The sequence below is a fragment of the Carassius gibelio genome, chromosome B2 (genome assembly GCF_023724105.1).
Source record: "Carassius gibelio isolate Cgi1373 ecotype wild population from Czech Republic chromosome B2, carGib1.2-hapl.c, whole genome shotgun sequence".
Classification (NCBI taxonomy): Eukaryota; Metazoa; Chordata; class Actinopteri; order Cypriniformes; family Cyprinidae; genus Carassius; species Carassius gibelio.
Window position 1 is genome coordinate 8359318 of NC_068397.1, and position 20647 is coordinate 8379964.

The 20647-nt window shown below is 35.4% G+C and overlaps 2 protein-coding genes across 3 annotated transcripts in view; both read right to left on the minus strand.

Annotated features, from left to right (window-relative positions):
* Nucleotides 1–6409, minus strand: part of tnk2b (tyrosine kinase, non-receptor, 2b) — a 153579-nt gene extending 147170 nt beyond the window's left edge. The window contains exon 1 of the mRNA XM_052548230.1: nucleotides 6143–6409. The gene's annotated coding sequence lies outside the window, so the exon portion shown is untranslated. The remainder of the gene's footprint in view (nucleotides 1–6142) is intronic.
* An 888-nt stretch (nucleotides 6410–7297) lies between these two features.
* tfr1a (transferrin receptor 1a) lies at nucleotides 7298–19300 on the minus strand. 2 transcript variants are annotated; one of them, XM_052548362.1, is made up of 18 exons: nucleotides 19161–19300; nucleotides 16565–16615; nucleotides 15999–16233; nucleotides 15662–15842; nucleotides 15340–15562; nucleotides 14636–14758; nucleotides 14452–14547; nucleotides 14225–14364; nucleotides 13300–13469; nucleotides 13079–13198; nucleotides 12863–12948; nucleotides 12225–12288; nucleotides 12079–12146; nucleotides 11891–11961; nucleotides 10911–10995; nucleotides 10577–10804; nucleotides 10306–10458; nucleotides 7298–9755 (listed from the first exon to the last, which is right to left on the minus strand). In XM_052548362.1, exons 2-18 carry the CDS (start codon nucleotides 16595–16597, stop codon nucleotides 9513–9515), a joined length of 2319 nt encoding a protein of 772 aa, XP_052404322.1. In that variant the 5' UTR covers nucleotides 16598–16615; nucleotides 19161–19300; the 3' UTR covers nucleotides 7298–9512. The 2 variants fall into 2 exon arrangements, with proteins under 2 accessions (XP_052404322.1, XP_052404323.1); XM_052548363.1 differs by having other exon boundaries at nucleotides 16565–16612; nucleotides 19161–19252.
* Nucleotides 19301–20647: the final 1347 nt, after the last annotated feature.

The following is a 20647-nucleotide window of genomic DNA, read 5'->3' on the forward strand; positions in this document are numbered from 1 at the left end:
GATATATAATTATAATCAAACAATATAATAAATATTCTCAAGGATTAAAGATTAAACATAAGAAGAAAGAAACGGCATGGTGTGTTTTTTCTTAACACCCGTTTCCATAGTGACTCAATTTGTTGCTCTGTTGAGAATGTCTTAAGTCTTAACTAGGAGCAAACTGAATGAGTCAAGAACCGTTTCTGTCAGACGTGTCCGATTCGAGAACTGAGGAGCTGATGATACTGCACATGTGTGATTCAGCATGAAGCAAACCGAAGCTGTCTGAACCGAACTGATTCTTTTGGTGATTGATTCTGAACTGATTCTGTGCTAATGTTATGAGCGCAGGTAAACCGAAGGCTTGCAATCATCGCCAACGAAGCCATTATGTCGAGCGCAAAAGAACCGGTGAACCGTTTCTTTAACCGGTTTATTGAATCGAACTGTCAGAAAGAACTACTGGTGATCCGAAAACCAATGTAACCGGTTCTTGACTTGTGAACGAGTCATTATCTGGCTCTGCTCGGTGTTCATCTTCAGTTCTCTCTTCACAGCAGTTCAGTCAGTGTACTGTTTGAGTACATTAATTACTCCGGGATATTGGTTTGTTTGAACTCAGAGGAAGTGTCAGACACATTAAAAAAGTTAACAGCTTAAGTCATTTGTGGATTAATGCGTATTGGAGACGCAAACCGTTTAAAACGATTCAGTTCGAGTTGGTGAACTGGTTTCAAAAAGATCCGGTTCCATCGAATGATTCATTCGCGAACCAGATATGACAAACTGCTTTGTTTTTAACGGTCTTAAAACAGACACGGAAGACAATGCTGAATAAGGTCGTAGTTTTTGCTTGTTTTGGAACAAAATGTATTTTCGATGCTTCAAAAAATTCTAACAGACCCTCTGATGTCACATGGACTACTTTGATGATGTTTTTCTTACCTTTCTGGACATGGACAGTATACCGTACACACAGCTTCAATGGAGGGACTGAGAGCTCTCGGACTAAATCTAAAATATCTTAATATGTGTTCCAAAAATAAACGGAGGTCTTACGGGTTTGGAACAACATGAGGGTGAGTTATTAATGACATAATTTTGCAAATTGGGCGAACTAAGCCTTTAACTGTTACCATCCCGCTGGTATATTACTATATTCTTTTACTACTACATTACAGTTAAATTCTAATCCAATCAGGACAAACTATATATCGTTGGAAAGCTCTAAGACTCCACAATAGATATTTTTATCACTTTTTGTTACAAATTATGTACGAACAGTAATATTTTAATTTATTACAAGATTGCGCCTCAAAGCATATACTACACCATAATAGGAGTTCTGACCCTTGTCACAAAAATAATTTTTCCCGGTCACGTTTTAATAATAATCATAAATTATATATCATTTAAAAACTTAAATCTTCAAAATTAATCCTGTGAGAACCATTTTGAAATTGGACATTTAGCAGGCTCCTCCCCCTTAGTTGGGGTTGTCATTTTACAAAATGTATTTTGTAACTTTTAGAATCAAAACTTTTTATATTCTTGACAAAAAACATAGTTTGAAAGGTCTGATTCTCAAGATTCCATATTTGGTGTTTATTTTGTGATTGAAGTAATATTGAGAGAAAAAAATATATTTGTGACAGACAAAATCTATGGAGTTTGAGGGTGCTTTCACATCTCTAGTTTGGTTCATTTGGTCCGAACCAAGGGCAAACAATTATACAGCTTTTTTGGTTCCACATCACTCATTGGCCATGACTTATTTCCTAAACTGCTTTTAAATTGGTCAGAATTTACGTGTGGGAAATTTCCGACATAAGAGGAAAAGCCAGCAAACAAAACGGAGACAACATAAGTATGGAGAGTTGACTGCGAGGGCTGGTTTTGTCCCTGGCCATAATCTAGTACATTGTTTGTATACACCACAATATGCAAAAAATACATTTCCATAATGAAGCGTGGATGCGGCTTGAAAACAACGTTCTAATGCACTGCAAACATCGAGCGGGCATCGCTCGTAACTTCAAGCGGATGCGTGCATTAATTCTTCTTAACTCTGACATGCTCATGGTCATCTGACCAAATTTCTATGAGGCTCCGCACCTCCTCACTACTCCAAGTTTGTTCACGAGCTGTCATGCTGAAGTGCAAACTGTCAACAAACACTTCCTCATCCCATAATGCACAGCGCAGCTGATTACAGCAGCTGGTTTAGTCCAAAAATGATCAGTACTTTTTGCAGTTGTGTCCGTTCGAGGTCGGATCACGTTCTCACCACAAACGAACCGCTCCAGAGTTCGTTTGAAAGGGTACCGAGACCACCTCTTCAAGCAGGTCTCGGTACACTTGTTTGGTCCGCTTTTGGTGCGCACCCAAGTGGCCACTGTTGCTTTCACACCTGCCCAAACGAACTGCACCAAAGGGGAAAACGAACTCTGATACGATTCAACCGAACTAAATGAGGCAGGTGTGAAAGCACCCTGAATGGCACCCGGTGGCTAGTTTGGGTATAACATCTAAACAAAATTGCATAGAAACCTAGTGCTAGGCGGTCTGACCAAAAATGTATATACCTTTTTTTTTTTTCAAAATTATACCGGCTTTCCGGTCTTAATGAACGCAGCCAAAAAACCCATGTGACTGCGTTTCCATGTCAATCCATGTTCATTTTTCCAGCCACCAATGCGCTTTCACTTTAATTCAGCGCCTGCAGCACAGCAAAAATAGACTCAGTACGTTTATAATGGCCCTAAATGAGGAAAAGCCACAAAATATCAAGAATAAAATCACAGATTAGCTCAAAAATCGAAATGGGTCAAACTGACCCGGAACATAATGCAAAGGTAAACATCTGGTACTCAGTGAAGTCAAAGGACAAAGACCAAGTTGACCAAGTTTAAGACACTAGAAATGATGACACTGAGAGAATGGTCTAGCTCCAGTTACATTTAAATGGAATCAGACGGCTAATCTGCAGGTATCGTAGAACAAATCTTCCTTGGAGTAAGAGGGTCAGGGCATATATTTTGGCAAACTGTTTACCAATCATGTTTCGCAATTGCAAACTGTGGTACATGCCATTTACCAACACGCGCTGGATAAATCGCGAAGCATAATGTTCTTTACTGTTTTCCCAGCAGGATACAGTAGAAAGGAGTTTAAAGTACGTGGTTTGAGAAGTAAGAGGCGGGTCAACAGTTAAAAAATGTCAAGGTTAAAGTTCATGCAAACAGATATTAAGACAAATGTCAGTCAAACATTTATGGGTTATAGCAAAATCCAGTGTTAAAGTAGAGCGCATAATTTATATTTTCACTGCTAACATGAACTCCTTCGGATTACAATAAATGACATTTCGTCCCCTTGGAATTATAAGGTTCTATCTGACATTTTTGTCAAAATTGAGTTATTCACATATTCTTATTCTGTGACAACTTCTTTACATTATGTGATGGTTTTTTTGAAGTTGTGTACATTTTGGGACTTTTTATTGAAAAAACAAAAAGGTTCTATCTACAAAGACGAACTCTAACTTGGCTCTATAAGGTTCTATCTGCGTGAGCCAATCAGCATTTCGAATTAACAGAAGAGGACCAATCAGGATCAACTTTATATGTCGTGTCACCGGCTTTAGATCGCAGTGTGAGGATTATGGCACGCAACAAAGTTTTTAAGAAACCTAAAGATCTACAATTTTATTGACGATCTTGTCAAGGACTGCAGCTCGAATTCCAGGCAAGTTCACTCTTTTTTTTTTTAGGTCTTGCTGAGAAGATTGTTTTCATAGTTAGACACCACACTAGCCAGCAGCGCTAGCTTTATAGTTCCTGATATTAAGAGGCAAGCACTAAGATAAAAAAAAAAAAAAACTAACGAACCTATCCTACTCAAAATAGTTCATTTACAGTAAGTTATGATCGTTATGTGAACATGTGAAAGATCGTTAAAGCAGTTACCTCAGTATTAAAACGATTTAAGAATGATTGTAGACTGTGTAGCTACTCAATGGTATACATGCTAAATATATTTAATGTAAATATTGTGTTTAAATATGTATTTTTTTCACATGTATTTTTTTTCTCCAGGCAAGTGACAAGGTAGATGCAGCAGGGCCTAGGGTCTTACCAGACAAACCAGTGGGGAGCCAGTGACTGCACCTACCAGTTTACAAATTAAAGAGCTGGAGGCTACTCAGAAAAGAAACGGGAGAAGTGTCTCAGACAGAGAGTATTATAAGTCTGTGTTTTAAAAAATGAGTCAAAGAGAGTATAATAGTTCTGTGTTTTAAAAAATGAGTCTGACATTTTTTTGTGATTTATATATAGTCAGTGAAATCATTTTTCAATGATTATTAAACTTTATGAATTAATTTGCTGGAACATGTTTTTTTTGTGCAGTTTTTAAAGTCTTAAAATGTCAATATTAAGCCTTAAAGGTCAAATAGTCAACAATTTAATTGATTGGGTCTTAATTATAACAATAAACATTAGCATGTTATTTCAGCCATACTGATGTCTAGAGAGAAAGCCATTTTACCTGGCCCACTTTAGGTGGAATAAAGTCCTGCTCAGATATATTACTGTAGCTTCTTTCGGTCTAAACAAAAGAAAGATTAAAGTAACAATTTCTGCAATAATGTGTTTAATTACCCACCAAATTGTTACTAAAATTAACATCTGCACTCAACAAAATATTTAAACCTACCTTGCTTAATTTGAAATGTCCTAAATACATGAAAGTGCTAAAAATATAAAATAAATGTCATAGAAAGGATACAATTTTACTTTCTAACACATGTTGAGACATTGTTACAACATTAAGTTTATATTTAATGTTCAAATAATGTTTAGGCAGATAGAACCTTATAATTCTAAGTGAAAAGTGTTTTTTTAGAATTAGAAGGTTCTATCTGCAAATTTGACCCATTCCAAAAATCCCCATTTACAAATTTATAAGGATTTTGATATTGTATATTTAGAATACATTTAGGGTCCCTGTTATTTTCATGTTTGAAAGAAACTTGTTCCCCATATACATTTTCCTATATGTAATGCAAAAACTTTGAAGCTCAATATCTCACAACTGCTCAGAACGCAGATAGAACCTTATAATTCCAAGGGGACGATTTGTCATATTGTTGAGGGTTTTGTTTGTATTATTGTTACCCATCACGTGTTGGTAAATAGCCAGCACCACACCTTGTAACACAGTTTGCTTTGACGATTGTGAAATGTAATTGGTAAAGAGTTCGCCAGAATATACCCTGACTCAAGAGGATGTGTCTCTTCAGTCAGCTCATTTCTTCACAAGCATAAAAGAAGAGCAGAGCAGTAGCGGGTATTGTGACCTGGCTTGCCTTTACATGCAGGGATACTTATCACACCTAGAGCAAGATACAGGGCCCAGGGGCAGCACTTAAGGCAAACACGCTGAAGGTCTGCAGCAAGCATCTTTCTCTCTTAGAAAAACACACACCCCTACCACTAGGCCTGGATGAGTCACGCTGTGCTGCCATAATACAAATAATCACGCTTTTAATGCCAGTCATTATGCAACTCACTCACATTTACATGCTGATGCAATGTAGGTTAAGAGAATCAGCTGCAGTTTATATGTGTGACCCTGAGCTCTAAAGCACCCATACATTCTCCATCTGAATCAATCTTTTGTCCTGCGTGACAGTAATTCAGCATTGATCACAAGTGAGTCTTTCTTTGTTCACAATAAGAGGCAGTAATGCCAATAACAATGGCAGTGATGAGGCTGATGCTTTTAACGTCACAAATTAATGAAGATACAACAAGCATCTTGGTATGAAATGGAAAAACAAAACAAAAAAAAAACATTTCTGACATGGATTGAGAGTGGGAAAGGATTCAGACTCATCTTTGGAAAAGTGACGCCAGCAAAAAAGCCTTTCAGTACTACACAAACTGAACCAATCTTTTAAGCCTGTAAGGACTTTCCTAACATGCAGGTGAAACCTTGAGATCAGCGCGAGGACCGAGATATGAGGAAACGTTAAAACAATTTACTCTCTTAATTTGTGTTTATATATTAAATTCCAAGCCATTGTGAAACTTATTTTTACAGCAGCGCTAGGTAAATTGTTAGAGTAATCCGTGTTACACACTCTTTTAAGTCCTACCTGTCAGACTCGGTGTTCACTCGGTAACGCCAGGTGTCTGGTGACTGAACAGAACTTCACTCTGTGTTGGTCCTGGGTGTATACGGCAAAGTTCACCGGAGTTCTAAAGTTGTATAAATTTGTTTTAGTGTGTACTATGATTTGCTCTATAACTGCTTTCGTTTTCTCGCTGATTACTGCCTCGCGTTTCTGTCGCCAAATTAACTTACAGCAGAAATCTAGCGTCATTACTCAATTTCACTCGCGCTCTGTCCATGCTCGTGGTTCTATTGACAACCCACTCTTAAAGAGACAGGACACTTTAATGACGGCACCCCACACGGCAATAAACAACCATAATAGCTAACTCTAAACTTAATTTTAAACTCTACATGTTTAACAACAGATAACTGGTGTGGTTTTAAGTTTGTGTTTAATCTGTTTTATTCCTATAGGCTTAGGGCAAGACGTATTTTGTTTTTAAAACGCACCTATTACTATAAAGCCTATCGCCATCAGGCTGTTTGAAGAACGAGGGAAAAATCAATTCGACAGCTGTTAAGATGTAAGCTAAATTTACAGATCCTCTCGCTTATGTCAGTCATACGATATTCAAAGAGAATTCTGCAAAGTACTCTAGTTCTACCATGTGGTCATTTAAAGAATTGCAAACAAGTCCATGGTACACTCAAACACTGTCATACGATTTTATAGTGCAAGGAAAACATCGTGTGTGCATATTTAATACATTTAAAATCATAGACTTGACCTAGGACGTCTACGAGTGTCACTGTCTACTATTTGTATATATTTTCTTAGACTTAGCTGAAAGTAACCAGCTTCTAAATGATCATTTATTTAATTTTACCCTTTTTAATTGACTGAAATCATGTTATTTTGAGAATCATTTTTAAGCAAAAACATATTTAGCAATGCATTTGTTTTATTATTGTGGCTTGCCATTATACATACATGATTACAAATTGTTTTTAAAACATATTTAGCTATTATTTGCTCAATTGAGTCAGATGTCCAGGTTAATATTTGAGGTTCAGTAAGTGATAAATAGAACATAATTTTAGTGTCATTTAGTCAGCAAACTTGGATGAGAATTGGTGTACATTATGCCACGGTTAGGTAATTTTAAACATAAAAATAAAAATAGTCACAATAGTCTTGACAAAGGAGTTGTTAAAATTTTTAATTGATCACTTGCAGACTTATCATAAAACGGAGAATCAGCACACTTGCAATGCTTTAAACCAATTTTGTCTACAACAAAACTACTACTGACATAGCATTCTTCATAAACATGTTTTAAGATATGGATGTACATAGACAATCATAAAACTGCAAGTCATTACAAACAGAGTATTGTTAGAATAGACTTTAATCTCCATTTTCATCTCTTCCACGTATGTGTGTGTGTGTGTGTGTGTGTGTGTGTGTGTGTGTGTGTGTGTGTGTGTGTGTGTATAGGACCTGTACAGGACCTATTTCAAAGTCTTACATGACATGAGTGTTTCCCACTTTTGCGATTCATATTGACAAGTCTTCTGACAACCATGGTATAATGATAAACAGATGACACTGGCATCAAAAGGTGAACATTAAAACCAATTAGCTGAATAGTTTTGTAACTTAATCTCACTTTGATTTGCAAGTAAAACAGCAAGAGTGAAGTTAAATTCTAACAAAGAAGAGGAAAAAGAAAAAGTATTTTAAAAGCTTTATCATAATCTACAAGGCACAAATATCAATATCCCAGAAACAAAAGAACTATGAAAACCGAACAGAAGTGAACAACAGAATACCACGACAGGATCTTACAGAGAATGTTTCTATAAATTACATTTCTGCTGTGATCCTCACCCACTTCATATTTGATTCATCCAAGGCTAAAGTAGGTAATAGCACTACACTGTGTATGAAAAACTGACAGATTACATGACTTACTACAGATAACTACTATGGTAAGAGTGTGTGAATATAGATGATTTTTTACATCATGGGAAACACCGTTCCCAATAATTACATCCACATCACAGTGAAATATGAGGGGCACTGCCCTCGATATCAACACATCGGTAGGCAAAAACTACCATCATCTTCGCATTATGGAAGGCACTGCTCCCGATAATGATTCTGGATCAGGTATAACATTGATTAAAAAGGAGGATGCCATAGACTGATACATACCAGTAACTTACTGATTTTTTTAATTATCATTTAGGAAATACAATGTAGTCTGTGGTCATATCCTTTGAAAACAAGGTTATCTCCATAGCAGATGCTGCTTTCTCATTTCGACAGTATAACTGTCATAATTATGGAAGGCACTGCTTCCGATAATTATACATTTGTTAAAAAAGGTGTTACAAAATGCTATTTATAGTGATCCCTGTCACTGATAAATAAAAAACTAATAAACAGAATTTCAGGGCCACAAAGGAAAGCCTCTTTCTATTATTTGACAAAATTGACCTGAAGAGCCCCTGAAAAAGTTTATCCAACCAGAAAATTTGAGAAAATACTGTGCTTTACGAGGTGTTTTAAGATCACAGGTTAAGTCAGGATACAAACATTAAAATGTCTATGGCTGATTGTTTAACTGGAGTCTGTATAAAAAAAAAACTCTAAATCAGTGGTCTCAAAGTCAATTCCTGGAGGGACACAGCTCTGCAGATTTGCTCCTACCAACTCCAAAATCACACCTGCTTGGAAGTTTCTAGTAATTAGCTGGATTAGCTGGACCAGGTGTGTTTGATTAGGGTTGGAGCTAAACTGTCCAGAGCTGTGCCCCTCTAGGAATTGAGTTTGAGACAAATGCTCTAAATCCAGACTGTTCAGGTATTATGCAAGTAGTTCCTTAAAGGAGTCTGAAAATTTGGAAAATAACAAACCAGTAACACATTCCCAATTTGTATCATCTAAACTAGATCTCAAAGAAAAACTTCCTCCAAGAATAGAAATTCTGGGTTATCTACCCTGATGTCAATCAAACCCCTAATAAATAATGATCTGTATGGATTCAGAATACAAAGTATAGCACATGAGTGATATGAGCTACTTTTATAATATTTTATGCCCTTATGTTTTTTTTGATGTTTGATAACTCCAATAATTTCATGGAAAAGAATGAATAGTACATTCTTCAAATATCTTCTTTTGTGTTTCACAAAAGCGGTCTGGAATGACATGAAGGTGAGTAAATAATTACACAATGTTCAATTTGTGGATAAACTAATGCTGTAAATACTGATGTAAACCACTTATCCTAAATTCATGTTAATAGAGCACCAAAATCATTTTCTGCTTTAATTTTCCTTTTTTCCTTGAGTGAAGGTTCAAAGTTATCACACAGTTAAAGAGGTGAGCTGAATCTGCTTGTCTAAATTTCATTATCCATATCCCATACTTCCCCTGCCAAGGCATTTGCACAGCCCTGGATGGTCCAGGTGGCAAGAGCAAACTGATTCTTGAATAGGTCAATGTCAGCAGAATCAAGCCCTCCTTTAATGGCTTCAAGGTGATCCACCAGAGCTGCCAGAGTGTGTGATCCAGAGCCCAGCAGAATGTGCCGGAATAGACTCTCCCGTGGAGACACATAGGGAGAGAGAAAACTGCCTTCCACCTTCAAACAGACACATCATGTTAACAAACACAGTATAAAACAGCAGAACTACAGACAAACTACAACTGCCGCTGTTTATAAGGTTGTACATCCCAAGAATGCAATCTGAAAAATCTTTCAAAGCGTTTTAAGGCTGGCATTTTGTTGCTTTTAGCCCATGTCCATTAGCTTTGAGGAACTATATACTGTATGCTGTTGCACCCCAGTTGACAAAGTATATACTTAGCCATTGCACTCCTTTAATATGTATCTAACACAATTACTTATTATATGCATTTCAAATGTATCTTGCTGTTCTGAGAAAGTGAAATAGAACTATTGATGATTTATCATCATATCCCAAATCTTTTTCCAATAAAATGTCCCTCTTCCTAAAACCATTTGCTTTTAACTATCAATAGCAGCAAATCAGAAGCAAAGGTTATAGGATATAAAAAAATAAAAAAAACACAAAAATTGTAAAATCCATTTGACATATTCCATCTGTTTCCTTTATCAACAGGAAATATGTCAGCACAGGAAAAAATGATACAGCTTGACCATTTTTTACCCTCATAATGCGATTGTTGATGATGCGACACTGCTCCATGTCATCAAGATCACTGTTCCGGATGGTGGAAATAAGAGCGCTGGCAGCACGATCGTATGACCCCTGAGCTGAGAGAAGCCACTGCATCGTCACAGTGGAAGGAAGGCGACCCGACTTTAAAATATAAATGCAGAAAGTTAATTTCATCTCCCTTGAGCATTTACAGAAATTCATCACACATCAAGCATAAGAGAGCTTCCTTTAGCAAAAAGACATAACGACACCGACTCACCATTTGCCGTGATTCAACTTTAGACCTGATTTGGGACACATAGTTGCGGATGACGCTGGTATACTTTGCCACGTTCAGCTTGAGCAAGTGGTCATGTACCAGCCGGAGAGTAACAAGTCCGACCACCTCACCTGCTGCCTTGGCAAGTTTCAGGGTGTTGTAGGAAGTGTACCGTTCTAGATTTTGATCCGTATCCTCCATAGTGCCAAAAGGGTATGCTTTTGTACTCTGAAAAAACATCAGGAACATGATTACTTCTTTTCATTATGAAACAAACTGCACCTGAATCTATTTCACATTATTTTGAGAGCTTCAGTAAAACCTTAATGCTTACTGAAGTAAATCGAAATGAAAGTGACGGGATGCCTGAGAAGGTCTGGAATGGATAAGCAGACTGAGACAAACCCATAGGCTCCATTCTGTGTGGGGGAAAAAAAAAAGAAACAAAAAAATTATATGGATATTCTACATATATATATATATATATATATATATATATATATATATATACAATTTGTTTGATCAGAATGTGTTTAACAGCTTAAAAGTATATATCTAAAACTATAAAATATTTTGTTAACTGAAATTAAGCAATAATAAAATAAAATATAAATATTCGCTGAAAAACTTTTTTTTTAATTTACATTTTCAGTTGAAGCATTAACATTAATAAAAGATAAACAGATACATTTAAAGTAATAAAATGTCAAAAGTACATGAAACTTACTACAACTTAAACTTGCATTCAAAAATCTGAATAAAAATAGTATAAAGTGGTTATATAGTATTTAAATAATACCAAAAATAAATAATATACAGGTCCTTTGACACATGAAATTACAATCAAACTGTGAAGCATACAGACCCTGGACCACAAAACCAGTTTTAAGTCTTAAAAATATTGGGGTATATTTTTAGCAATAGCCAAAAAAAACATTGTATGGGTCAAAATTATCGATTTTTCTTTTATGTCAAAAATCATTAAGATATTAAGTAAAGATCATGTTCCATGAAAATATTTAGTAAATTACCTACAGTAAGTATATCAAAACTTAATTTTTGATTAGTAATATGAATTGCTAAGAATTAATATGGACAAATTCAAAAGGCAATTTTCACAGTATTTAGATTCCAGATTTTCAAATAGTTGTCTATCGGCCAAATATTGTCCTGTATTGTCCTGATGTATGTAACCATACATCAATTATTTATTCAGCTTTCAGATTATGTATAAATCTTAATAAAAAAAAAAAATTATACTTAAGACTTGTTTGTGGTCCAGGGTCAAATATAAGCAGTCAAGGATGAACTTACACAGACTTCTCCCAGCTGGATCCAGCAAACTGTTCATGCAAGGATTTAGTTGCATCAACTGGAGATGAGACCTGCATGGGGGGAAATATTATTTATCTTTTTAGGACAGACAAAAAAAAAAGAAGGTGTTTTTTTTTTCAGATAATAAAAAGATTGATGCTGAAGATTTAGCATTTGTGATACAGCACCTGTTTCATAGTGCTCTCTAGTAACTCATACAGCAGTGGACTGGCAGCTGCTTTGAAAGTGTCAGAACCTAAAGAGAATGTCAGATGATCAGCATCAACTCAAGATCAAAGTTCTTCCATTCCTCAAGAAATTACTCTTTACAAACCTGAAATAACTTCATCAAGGCTGACATAAGAAAACATTTTCAAATTCAGGGAGGTCAGGTAGCCCTGAGGGTACAAAAACACATATATTCACAGATTTACAGTAACTGCTGAATGCACAGGCTTTTAAACTTTATGCTAACATACTACAGTACTCTTGCTATTTCTGCAGTATATAGTACAGTGTGTGTATTAAGATATATTCTGTATATTCCATTTTTTATTAGATCTCAAACGAAAAGATATTTTGCACAAAATTTTATATTTGCAAGATGATATGAACTATAATGCAATGTGATGTAACAGTTTATTGTTAAATAATCCCCAGTGTTTAAATCACTATTTTTTTTTATAGTAGGCAGTGTATACTGTGATGGTACTCCAACAATCCATACATACTGCAATTAAATACAGTTAATATTTATAACTAAAATCTTCATATTTTCGAATGACTTGAAGTCTGTTTTAATGTTGACAAGAAAGGAATGGAAATATGTATGATTGTTGGTTTAACATACTGTATGTACAATTGTTGTTATTTACTTTTATTTGTGTTGGTATTATTATTTGTTGTTGTATCATACAAACATCTTTAAAATGGTTATTGTTTAACAGAAAGCAGCTAAAGATGCATGCATACCTCCAACCACTCAGTGGCCCCAACACCGCCAAATTCACCAGCACTCCAGCTAGCGAAAATGATGCTCCTCTTTGGCTTGAATCCATCTTGGAAGAAAAAAAAAGATGCACTTGAAATGTACAAATGTATTCTTGATTAAAAGTTAATATTTATATTTTATTATATAATGACATTTATCTATGTATTTAAAAACATCCTTGCTTGTACTTAATGTACCATTCTTGATCATATCTGTGATCGTTCTGGCCAACTCCACCAGTAAACTAGTGCCAACTGTGCTTCTGGCATATCCAGGGCCCCATGCATCTCGCTGGGCGCCAATCACCATATAACGATCTAAAGCACAGGAAAACCAAACTTAAGTCATCAGTGACCTGGACCAATTAATTGTTTGATATACACAGCTGTTTAAACCACAGTATAACTGAATATAGTACCTTTATCCATATAACCTTCAATCACCCCAAACACATTGTGGATTTTTTTCTGAATAAGGACATTCTTTACTTCCACTGTAATATTGTCACCGTCATCACCGAGTTTGTACATGGTATCCCGAAGCATCCCATCACTCCAGGCATCAGGGGAAGTCCGACCACCTAACTTACTGTTTGAGGGGAGAAGCAAACAAATGTTACAAACATGTAAATACAGGAAATATTAACAAAGTTCATTGACAGAACGAATTCATTTTCTGAATCTTCTGATTAAAATGTAAGTGGTGCTTGCACTAGCTGCAAAAGTTGCTGCCAGGATGCTAGGGGCGATCTGGGTGAGCTCCAAGACTGAATGTTTTTAAGTGCATTGTTGCATGGGGTTGATATATAGATGTTTTGCATGGTTACCACTGTATCTCATTGCTGGCTCAAGTAAAAAAAAAAAAAAAATTCCCACCATTAAGCATTCTTAAGAAAATATTGCTATAAAAAAGGCTTTTTTCTTATTATGTTCTAACTAAATAAAGTTAAGAAAACATATTGTATTCCCAAAAACATTTCTAAAGGACTTTCATATATTTTCTTTTAAAATTGGAATTTAAATGTCAAAAAAAAAAAAATTCTTAAAATTATTGTAAACTTCTAAAAGTTATAATAACCTCGAATTTGTTTTAAAAACCCAAATTTTAAGGTGTTTAATATAGTTCTATTCAACTATTAAGCATTTAAACTCTAGGTAAGTATAATATATGTGCAAAAGTACACTGACCATTAATGTACAGAACAGTGATCGGTCATGATTAATCGTGATGTGCCTTTTTGCTGAATTCGCAATTCAGTAACAACACAACAAGACAAATAGGGACAAATCAGTAACACCAACAGTGACCGTACATAGCAAGAGAAATTAATGACACAACAGCACCTCATGATCTCAGTAGCCTGTCTTATGGTTATAGTTTGGGCCGGAATACTGGGCAAGCCAGAGGACTGAGCCGGGGGAAACTGGGTATGATTGAAGGAAGGGAATCCTGGAGTGTAGGGATCCCCAGTGCCGAGATGGACCTAGGAAAAGAGCGTTTTAAAAGATCAACTGTACATTGATTTCTAAATGCACTACTATTCTGATAAAAGAAAGGTTCCATAACTTACATGGCCAAAAAGAGCAGTGTCCTCTTTAATATTGTAGTTAACAGGATCTGGATAAATTAGCACAGCACTAGCATTCAGGCTAGCAGCATTAGCAACCTGTATAAACCAAATATAAACAAAAGGATAAGTAAGTAAATATCAATAATAACGGTCTTAAAATATATAAACGCGTGAGAGAACCAACCTTTTCAGCAAAACTTAAGAGTCCAGCTCTAACCAAGACGACCTTTCCATTTATGTCAACATTTAGCTCTTGCAGGCGCCTGAAGTCTTCTGCTCGTCCATAATGGGCATACAGAGCTGCACCCTATACAACACAATAAATAATACGGAGCAGGATGAAATGTGTTATTATACACCGTATCCTTTTACTTCAACTTGTATCTCAAATATATTCACATTTTAATCGCAGAAGTATGACGTTCTTTTTTCAGTGGAACACAAACTGAAATGTTTAGAAAAAAATTATCTGTTAGTCCATAAAATACAAGTGGATGGCCCTCAAAATTTACGCATCAAAAACTAAGCAAAAACAAACACAACCATACAACCCCACCTTAAGAATCAATATCTGCTGATGTGAAATGTTAAGTGTGTGTGAGAGAGAACACCTGAAACACCTTGTGTGTTTAGAAACAGATTCATTCTGCTCAGGTGCAATTTTTCTCTCCTTGATTATTTGTAATGTAATAATTACAAGACATTCTCAAGAAAGTTACAACTTCTCTCAGAGTTGAATTTTTAACAAAAGCTATTTGTAATTTTTTTACTTAACCTAATGCTGCAGGGGGCTATAATTGCTCACGAGTTGTATAAACTACTTTTAGGATACCTTTAAGGTGTTTTTTGTCAGGTGGTTGTCAACAAAAATTCTTTTTCAAAACTAACCTGAACTTTTTTAAGTGCACTGTATGCCAAATAGCCCTCGGTTGTTCCCACAACATTACCACGGAACAGGACTCGGTTATTTGAGGAACCAGGCTCATGGATTTTCACATAGTGCTCATCGGTCCAGGTGCTCATTCCATAAGTTTTGAATTTCCCCATGATTTTATTAGCAAGTGCCTCATCTCCTGTGCTTCCTGCCTGGTGACTGGCACTAGAGAATTCCCTACAAGGAGGAAAAATAGAAAGGCAAAGCATATCATCTTTAATTTGAATACCTGCTCATCTTTATGGAAAAAGCAACAGTGCAGTTGTGTGTATTTACTTGAGGTTGCTGTTAATGTTGCTGGTTGTCAATTTATTTTTCAGCAATGCCCTGAGATCACTCCAGTCCAACGAATAAACTGCTTCTGCTTTCACTGGGGCAATCTCATTAAAGACCGGACAATCTGACTTGATTTCTGTTTTTTCTGTGCTTCTATTAGACAGGTAACCAATGAGGTATCCTGAAAAACAAACATATGATTTGTTTTTGTGCATAGAAATTATTACAGTTTAGTGGTCATTGTACAAAAACATCTGACCAATCAGAATAAAGAATTGCATAGGGCCACATAATAGGCTTGAATTATGTGTTCCGCTGAAAAATAATAAATGTTTACCAATAATGAAAAGGATGAGAATGCCAATGACATATCCACAGATGATTTTGGGAGAACGCTGGTTTAGTTTGCTGGGGTAATATGGACCATTATGTTGGTTTGTGTTTTCCCCAACACCGTTAGCCTCCGCTTCATCATCCATGTCAGATGAGAGCTTCATCTCCACATGGCTGTTGTCACCCTCCATGTTCTGGGTCAAGTTAAAGCGAGTGTAGGAGCGCGGCTCCCCATTGAACTGGAAAAATACAGATTACAAGACACCATGATAAAATACTGTCCTGGGTTCTCCTCACTGTAAGAACACTTAATATGCTGGTCCTGTTTAAAGTCAAGAGGTTTCAGATTTTCTCATGAATATTGAAGGTTTTCAGCACAAGTAGTAAAACCAAAGTCGAGATATCAGGAACAGATTAAGTTAAAGTTTTAGTTAAAGTGCCAAAAAATCTTCTTAACATTTAAATCTAAGCAGTCACAGATCTCATGTCAAAAATTGTGCTTGCTTTGATACCTCTCAAATGGTTAATGGTTGGTTCAGATGATAAATTTGTATGAAAAGTATGTCTTACGATTTTTGAAATTGTTGTCCTGGCTTGATCCATCGTGGCCTCAAATAACTGCTGCAAGAGAATCAGAACTGTTGAACTCTATATCTCAGGGAAGCAGTTATATCATAATCAGGAAACAAAGTTAGATTCCTTGTGTCTAAAAAAGGATGTTATCTTAAACAGAGATATTGTATTGTAATGCTGGTTTAGGTGCACCTGTGTGTGTCGGCGCTGCATCACACTTTTCTGTTACATATATCATTGTGGAAATACTCTATTCAACAGGGATTATCAGTGAACATATCACTTCATTATCAGACTTTATATTATCATATGTCTTCAGAAAGCTTGTATTATAACATATTGGTCATACTGATCACATTTTTGGGAAGTGATAAATGTTTTTTTTTTTTTTTTTTTGAAAAAATATAATGTAGATTTTTTTTGTTAAATGTAGATAAATTCTCTATCTGCAAAAATTAAATCCTGCCAGTAACTTCATAATATATATATATATATATATATATATATATATATATATATATATATATATATATATATATATATATATATATATATATATATATAGGATTAATATATATATATATATAGGATTAATATATATAAAATTATGAAAGCTTAAAAAGCATGACTACGGATTGAAAGATATCTCAATGACTACATTTATTTTTTATTTTTTTCAGTAGTTGAAGGTAACAAGTTAATCTAATATTCCAAAGCATAAGAGAAAAACACTGCAGGCAAGATAAACATGCATCCTTGAGAGTCTCTTCCAACAGATGAATAACAAAAAGGGTAATAAACGCTACATTTCAGATTTGTTGAGAAATAACTAAAGGCATTAGAGTGCACATTAAAAAAGTGTCACACTGAAGCAATGCACCAAACGTGCTCTGCGAACTTGCTTGGACACATGCAAGCTAGAGATAGGAAAAAGAACTGGGTTACACCCTACCGGGAAAGAACGTACACACAATCATATCAAACCAATCCTCATGTCCGTTAGGTAACCCTTACTGTCTTCCTGAGAAACTGCACTGTCTGCTGGGCTCCTCAAGGAAGGCCCACTAATCTTTATTCCTTGTCTGAGCAATTCTATAGGCAAGTAAGCCCTAGTCCTTTCCTATTTACTTCTACATGTTATAATGGGAACAATGAGAGCCAAATACACCTCTAAACAATGGAAACGTATCATTTAAGACTAAAAAATAAAAATTATAAATAATTGCACTAGGAGAGAAAGTAAGCTTAAGTTCACGTACCAAGGACAAGCCAGTCACATTTTTTATAATGAAAAAAAAAGAAGCTCTCCATTAGCGGCTTTATAATCCCTAATTATTTCATAAAGTGCTGGTTTAATCCATTCAATACACTCAGAATTTTAATTACTATCTGAAGCTACTTAATCATGTGACTATGTGCCACCGTCTCTTGAAGATTTTTTCTGAGAAGTAAATGGATGAAATAACCTCGTGTCATTTACTCACATTTAAAAATAACCTCTGTAGACACACGTTATAAATGCACAACTGCATTTGTCTGACCGTCAAACTATTTTGAATCATAATCAACGTTCACAAGAATTCCAGCCATTGTTGATTAATCTTTACAGAACTGGCAAAGAGGATTAAAGCCTCACTAGAGCAAATCATGTGATGGTCACACAGTGTGGAAACATGGTAAAAAAATTTTGCTAGACAACTTTTTTTTCCAAGTTAAATTAAATATTAAATATGAATTCATTTTGTAGGGTCAGATCAGCTTTAATGAAGTAACAACTGCACAGTTTCTCATAAAAGATTATAAATCACCAAAACATGTTTGCAACACTTCTTCTACTTCTTCATCTTCCGCTTACGCAAGCAACACTCAATTTTAATACAAAAAAAATAAAAACTCCTGCAATGTAAATATTGTTCCTTTCAAACTAATAATGATACTTAATTTAGACAGATGAGCATGGTAACAGGTGATACGCACAACACAACCCAAAAGGACTGGGGTTAACTGAAAAGGACAAATGTTTAGAGATGACCCCAAAGAAAATGTCACATCCATTTGCCAGCAAATCACAATGCAAAAATGTTCTATTTAGTTATGGCTACTAAAACAATAATTTGAAAATTATACTTTAAACACAACATTATTACTTAAGTTATTAAATACTGATATTATATTTATATTGAAACTAAGAACTTTTAAGGCCATTTAAATCATCACAAAAAAGTCAGGAGCCTATTTTGTTACTAATCTAATCGTAGAAGTGAAACAATCACTATCTAATATCAGTTTGACACGATCTGCGTGAAGGTCAACAGAGAGGGGTTTGCAGAGCATGTGCATGAACTCGCTGAAGTCAAATAAAGGCTAAATCTAGTCCGCACCTGCTCTACACAAGCAGCTGTCATACGATTATTATTATTATCGTTTCACTTTGGAACAAATTGTGAGGAATATTCCAAACTGCAATATTTGAAAAAAAAAAATGTCTCAGAAAGAAGTGCAGCGCTACTCTTAAAGTAGAAATGGTGCGCAGTCAACATTCAGAAGCCAATGCACTTATATTAGCAGACCATGAAGTGTATGATGATCTTACCAATGCTCTCAAGCTCCTGCCTCACTGAAGGCGAAAGACACAACCACCTCGAGCGCAGCACACACACATAATAACCTTGGAGACCCTGGCTGTGAGATTGTGATGTGCTCCTATGGAAGGGAGGCGGGTGCTTTGGTGTCACTTCCTGTTTTTCTATATTAGGAATTTATTTATTAAGTATGTCAATCGGTTCAAGTGCTGACGAGGATTTACTTTTTATTAAATACTTTGTTTTCAATTTAGCCTAATCTAGAATTTTCATTTACATTCTGCGAGTATTTAGTATAAAATGTGGTACTGTGAAATTACATAAAAACGAGTAAAACTAATATATTTATTTGTATCGCGTGGAGCTGGTTATTATTGTGCATTGAGTTTTTATTGCTAGACAAATTAATTATAAAAACGTACAATATGTAAAAGACAGGGTTATGTAAAGTGTCTTCTACCCCATAAAAAAAAAAGATTTTAAAAATTCTTATTTTTTTAGGTAATGAAAAGATTGCTTTATTTTCAAAGTGCCTGCTCAGCAGACTCACACACCAACATCTGTAACTGAGCGGGCAGAAGAAGAACATCTGGGCCAAAGTAATCTAACCTGGGAGACATTTTCCAGGAGGAGCTCAGGAAAGTAAAGGACAGAACCAATGTGGGTTTTCTTCTAAATGCAGCAGCACCTGTGAAAATACTGTGAATAATATGGTAATTCAGATGTTGGAGAGGCTTTATTCTCTGACAGCCACACAGCAGAAAACGTGATGGTGTCATGTTCATCAATACACTGATTAATATTGAAATTATAAAATGTAATCAATTAGCAATAAGCATGTTTAAGCTTCTGCTTAGACAAGTAAAATAAAATATATGGTGTAAAATTGATTATATTAAAAAATTCAGTTCAGACTGCCCCCCAAAACAATTCTCTTTTTAGTCGAAACATCTTCTGCCATGACGAGTCACCATGATGTTATTAGGTCTAGCTCAAGGGCACAATGATAGTATGAGAACTGCAACCACATTTTTCTTTATCGATTTGTATGCATTTATTTATTCGTTTATTTATGTTTGTGGATATCTATATTATTGCTTGATTATTGTTTAGAGTGACTCATGTTTCAAGTCTCTTTTGTTGCTAGTATTAAGGTAAACCCCATTGAGTCCCCCAAAGACTCAAAAGCAGGTTTCTTTACAATCAGTCTCAGACACAATGGGTGGTCTATGATTTATGCCTCTATAATTAACTATCGCTGTGGTTTAGAGTGAATCCCTCCATTTCTGGTGCTCAGCTGAGCCATTTCTTCCAGCTTTCATAAACAGCCCATGCACGATAACTTATTTTTTCCTTCATGATGATAATCACAGTAAAGAAATGTTGTCATGTACTTTTTGGGTGAAATTCAAGAAAGCTGTAACAAATGTTTGGTGAGCTTTCAAAGTGCTTTCTTTCTTTGCAGCAAGTCTCCACAGAACAAAAGGACACTGAAATG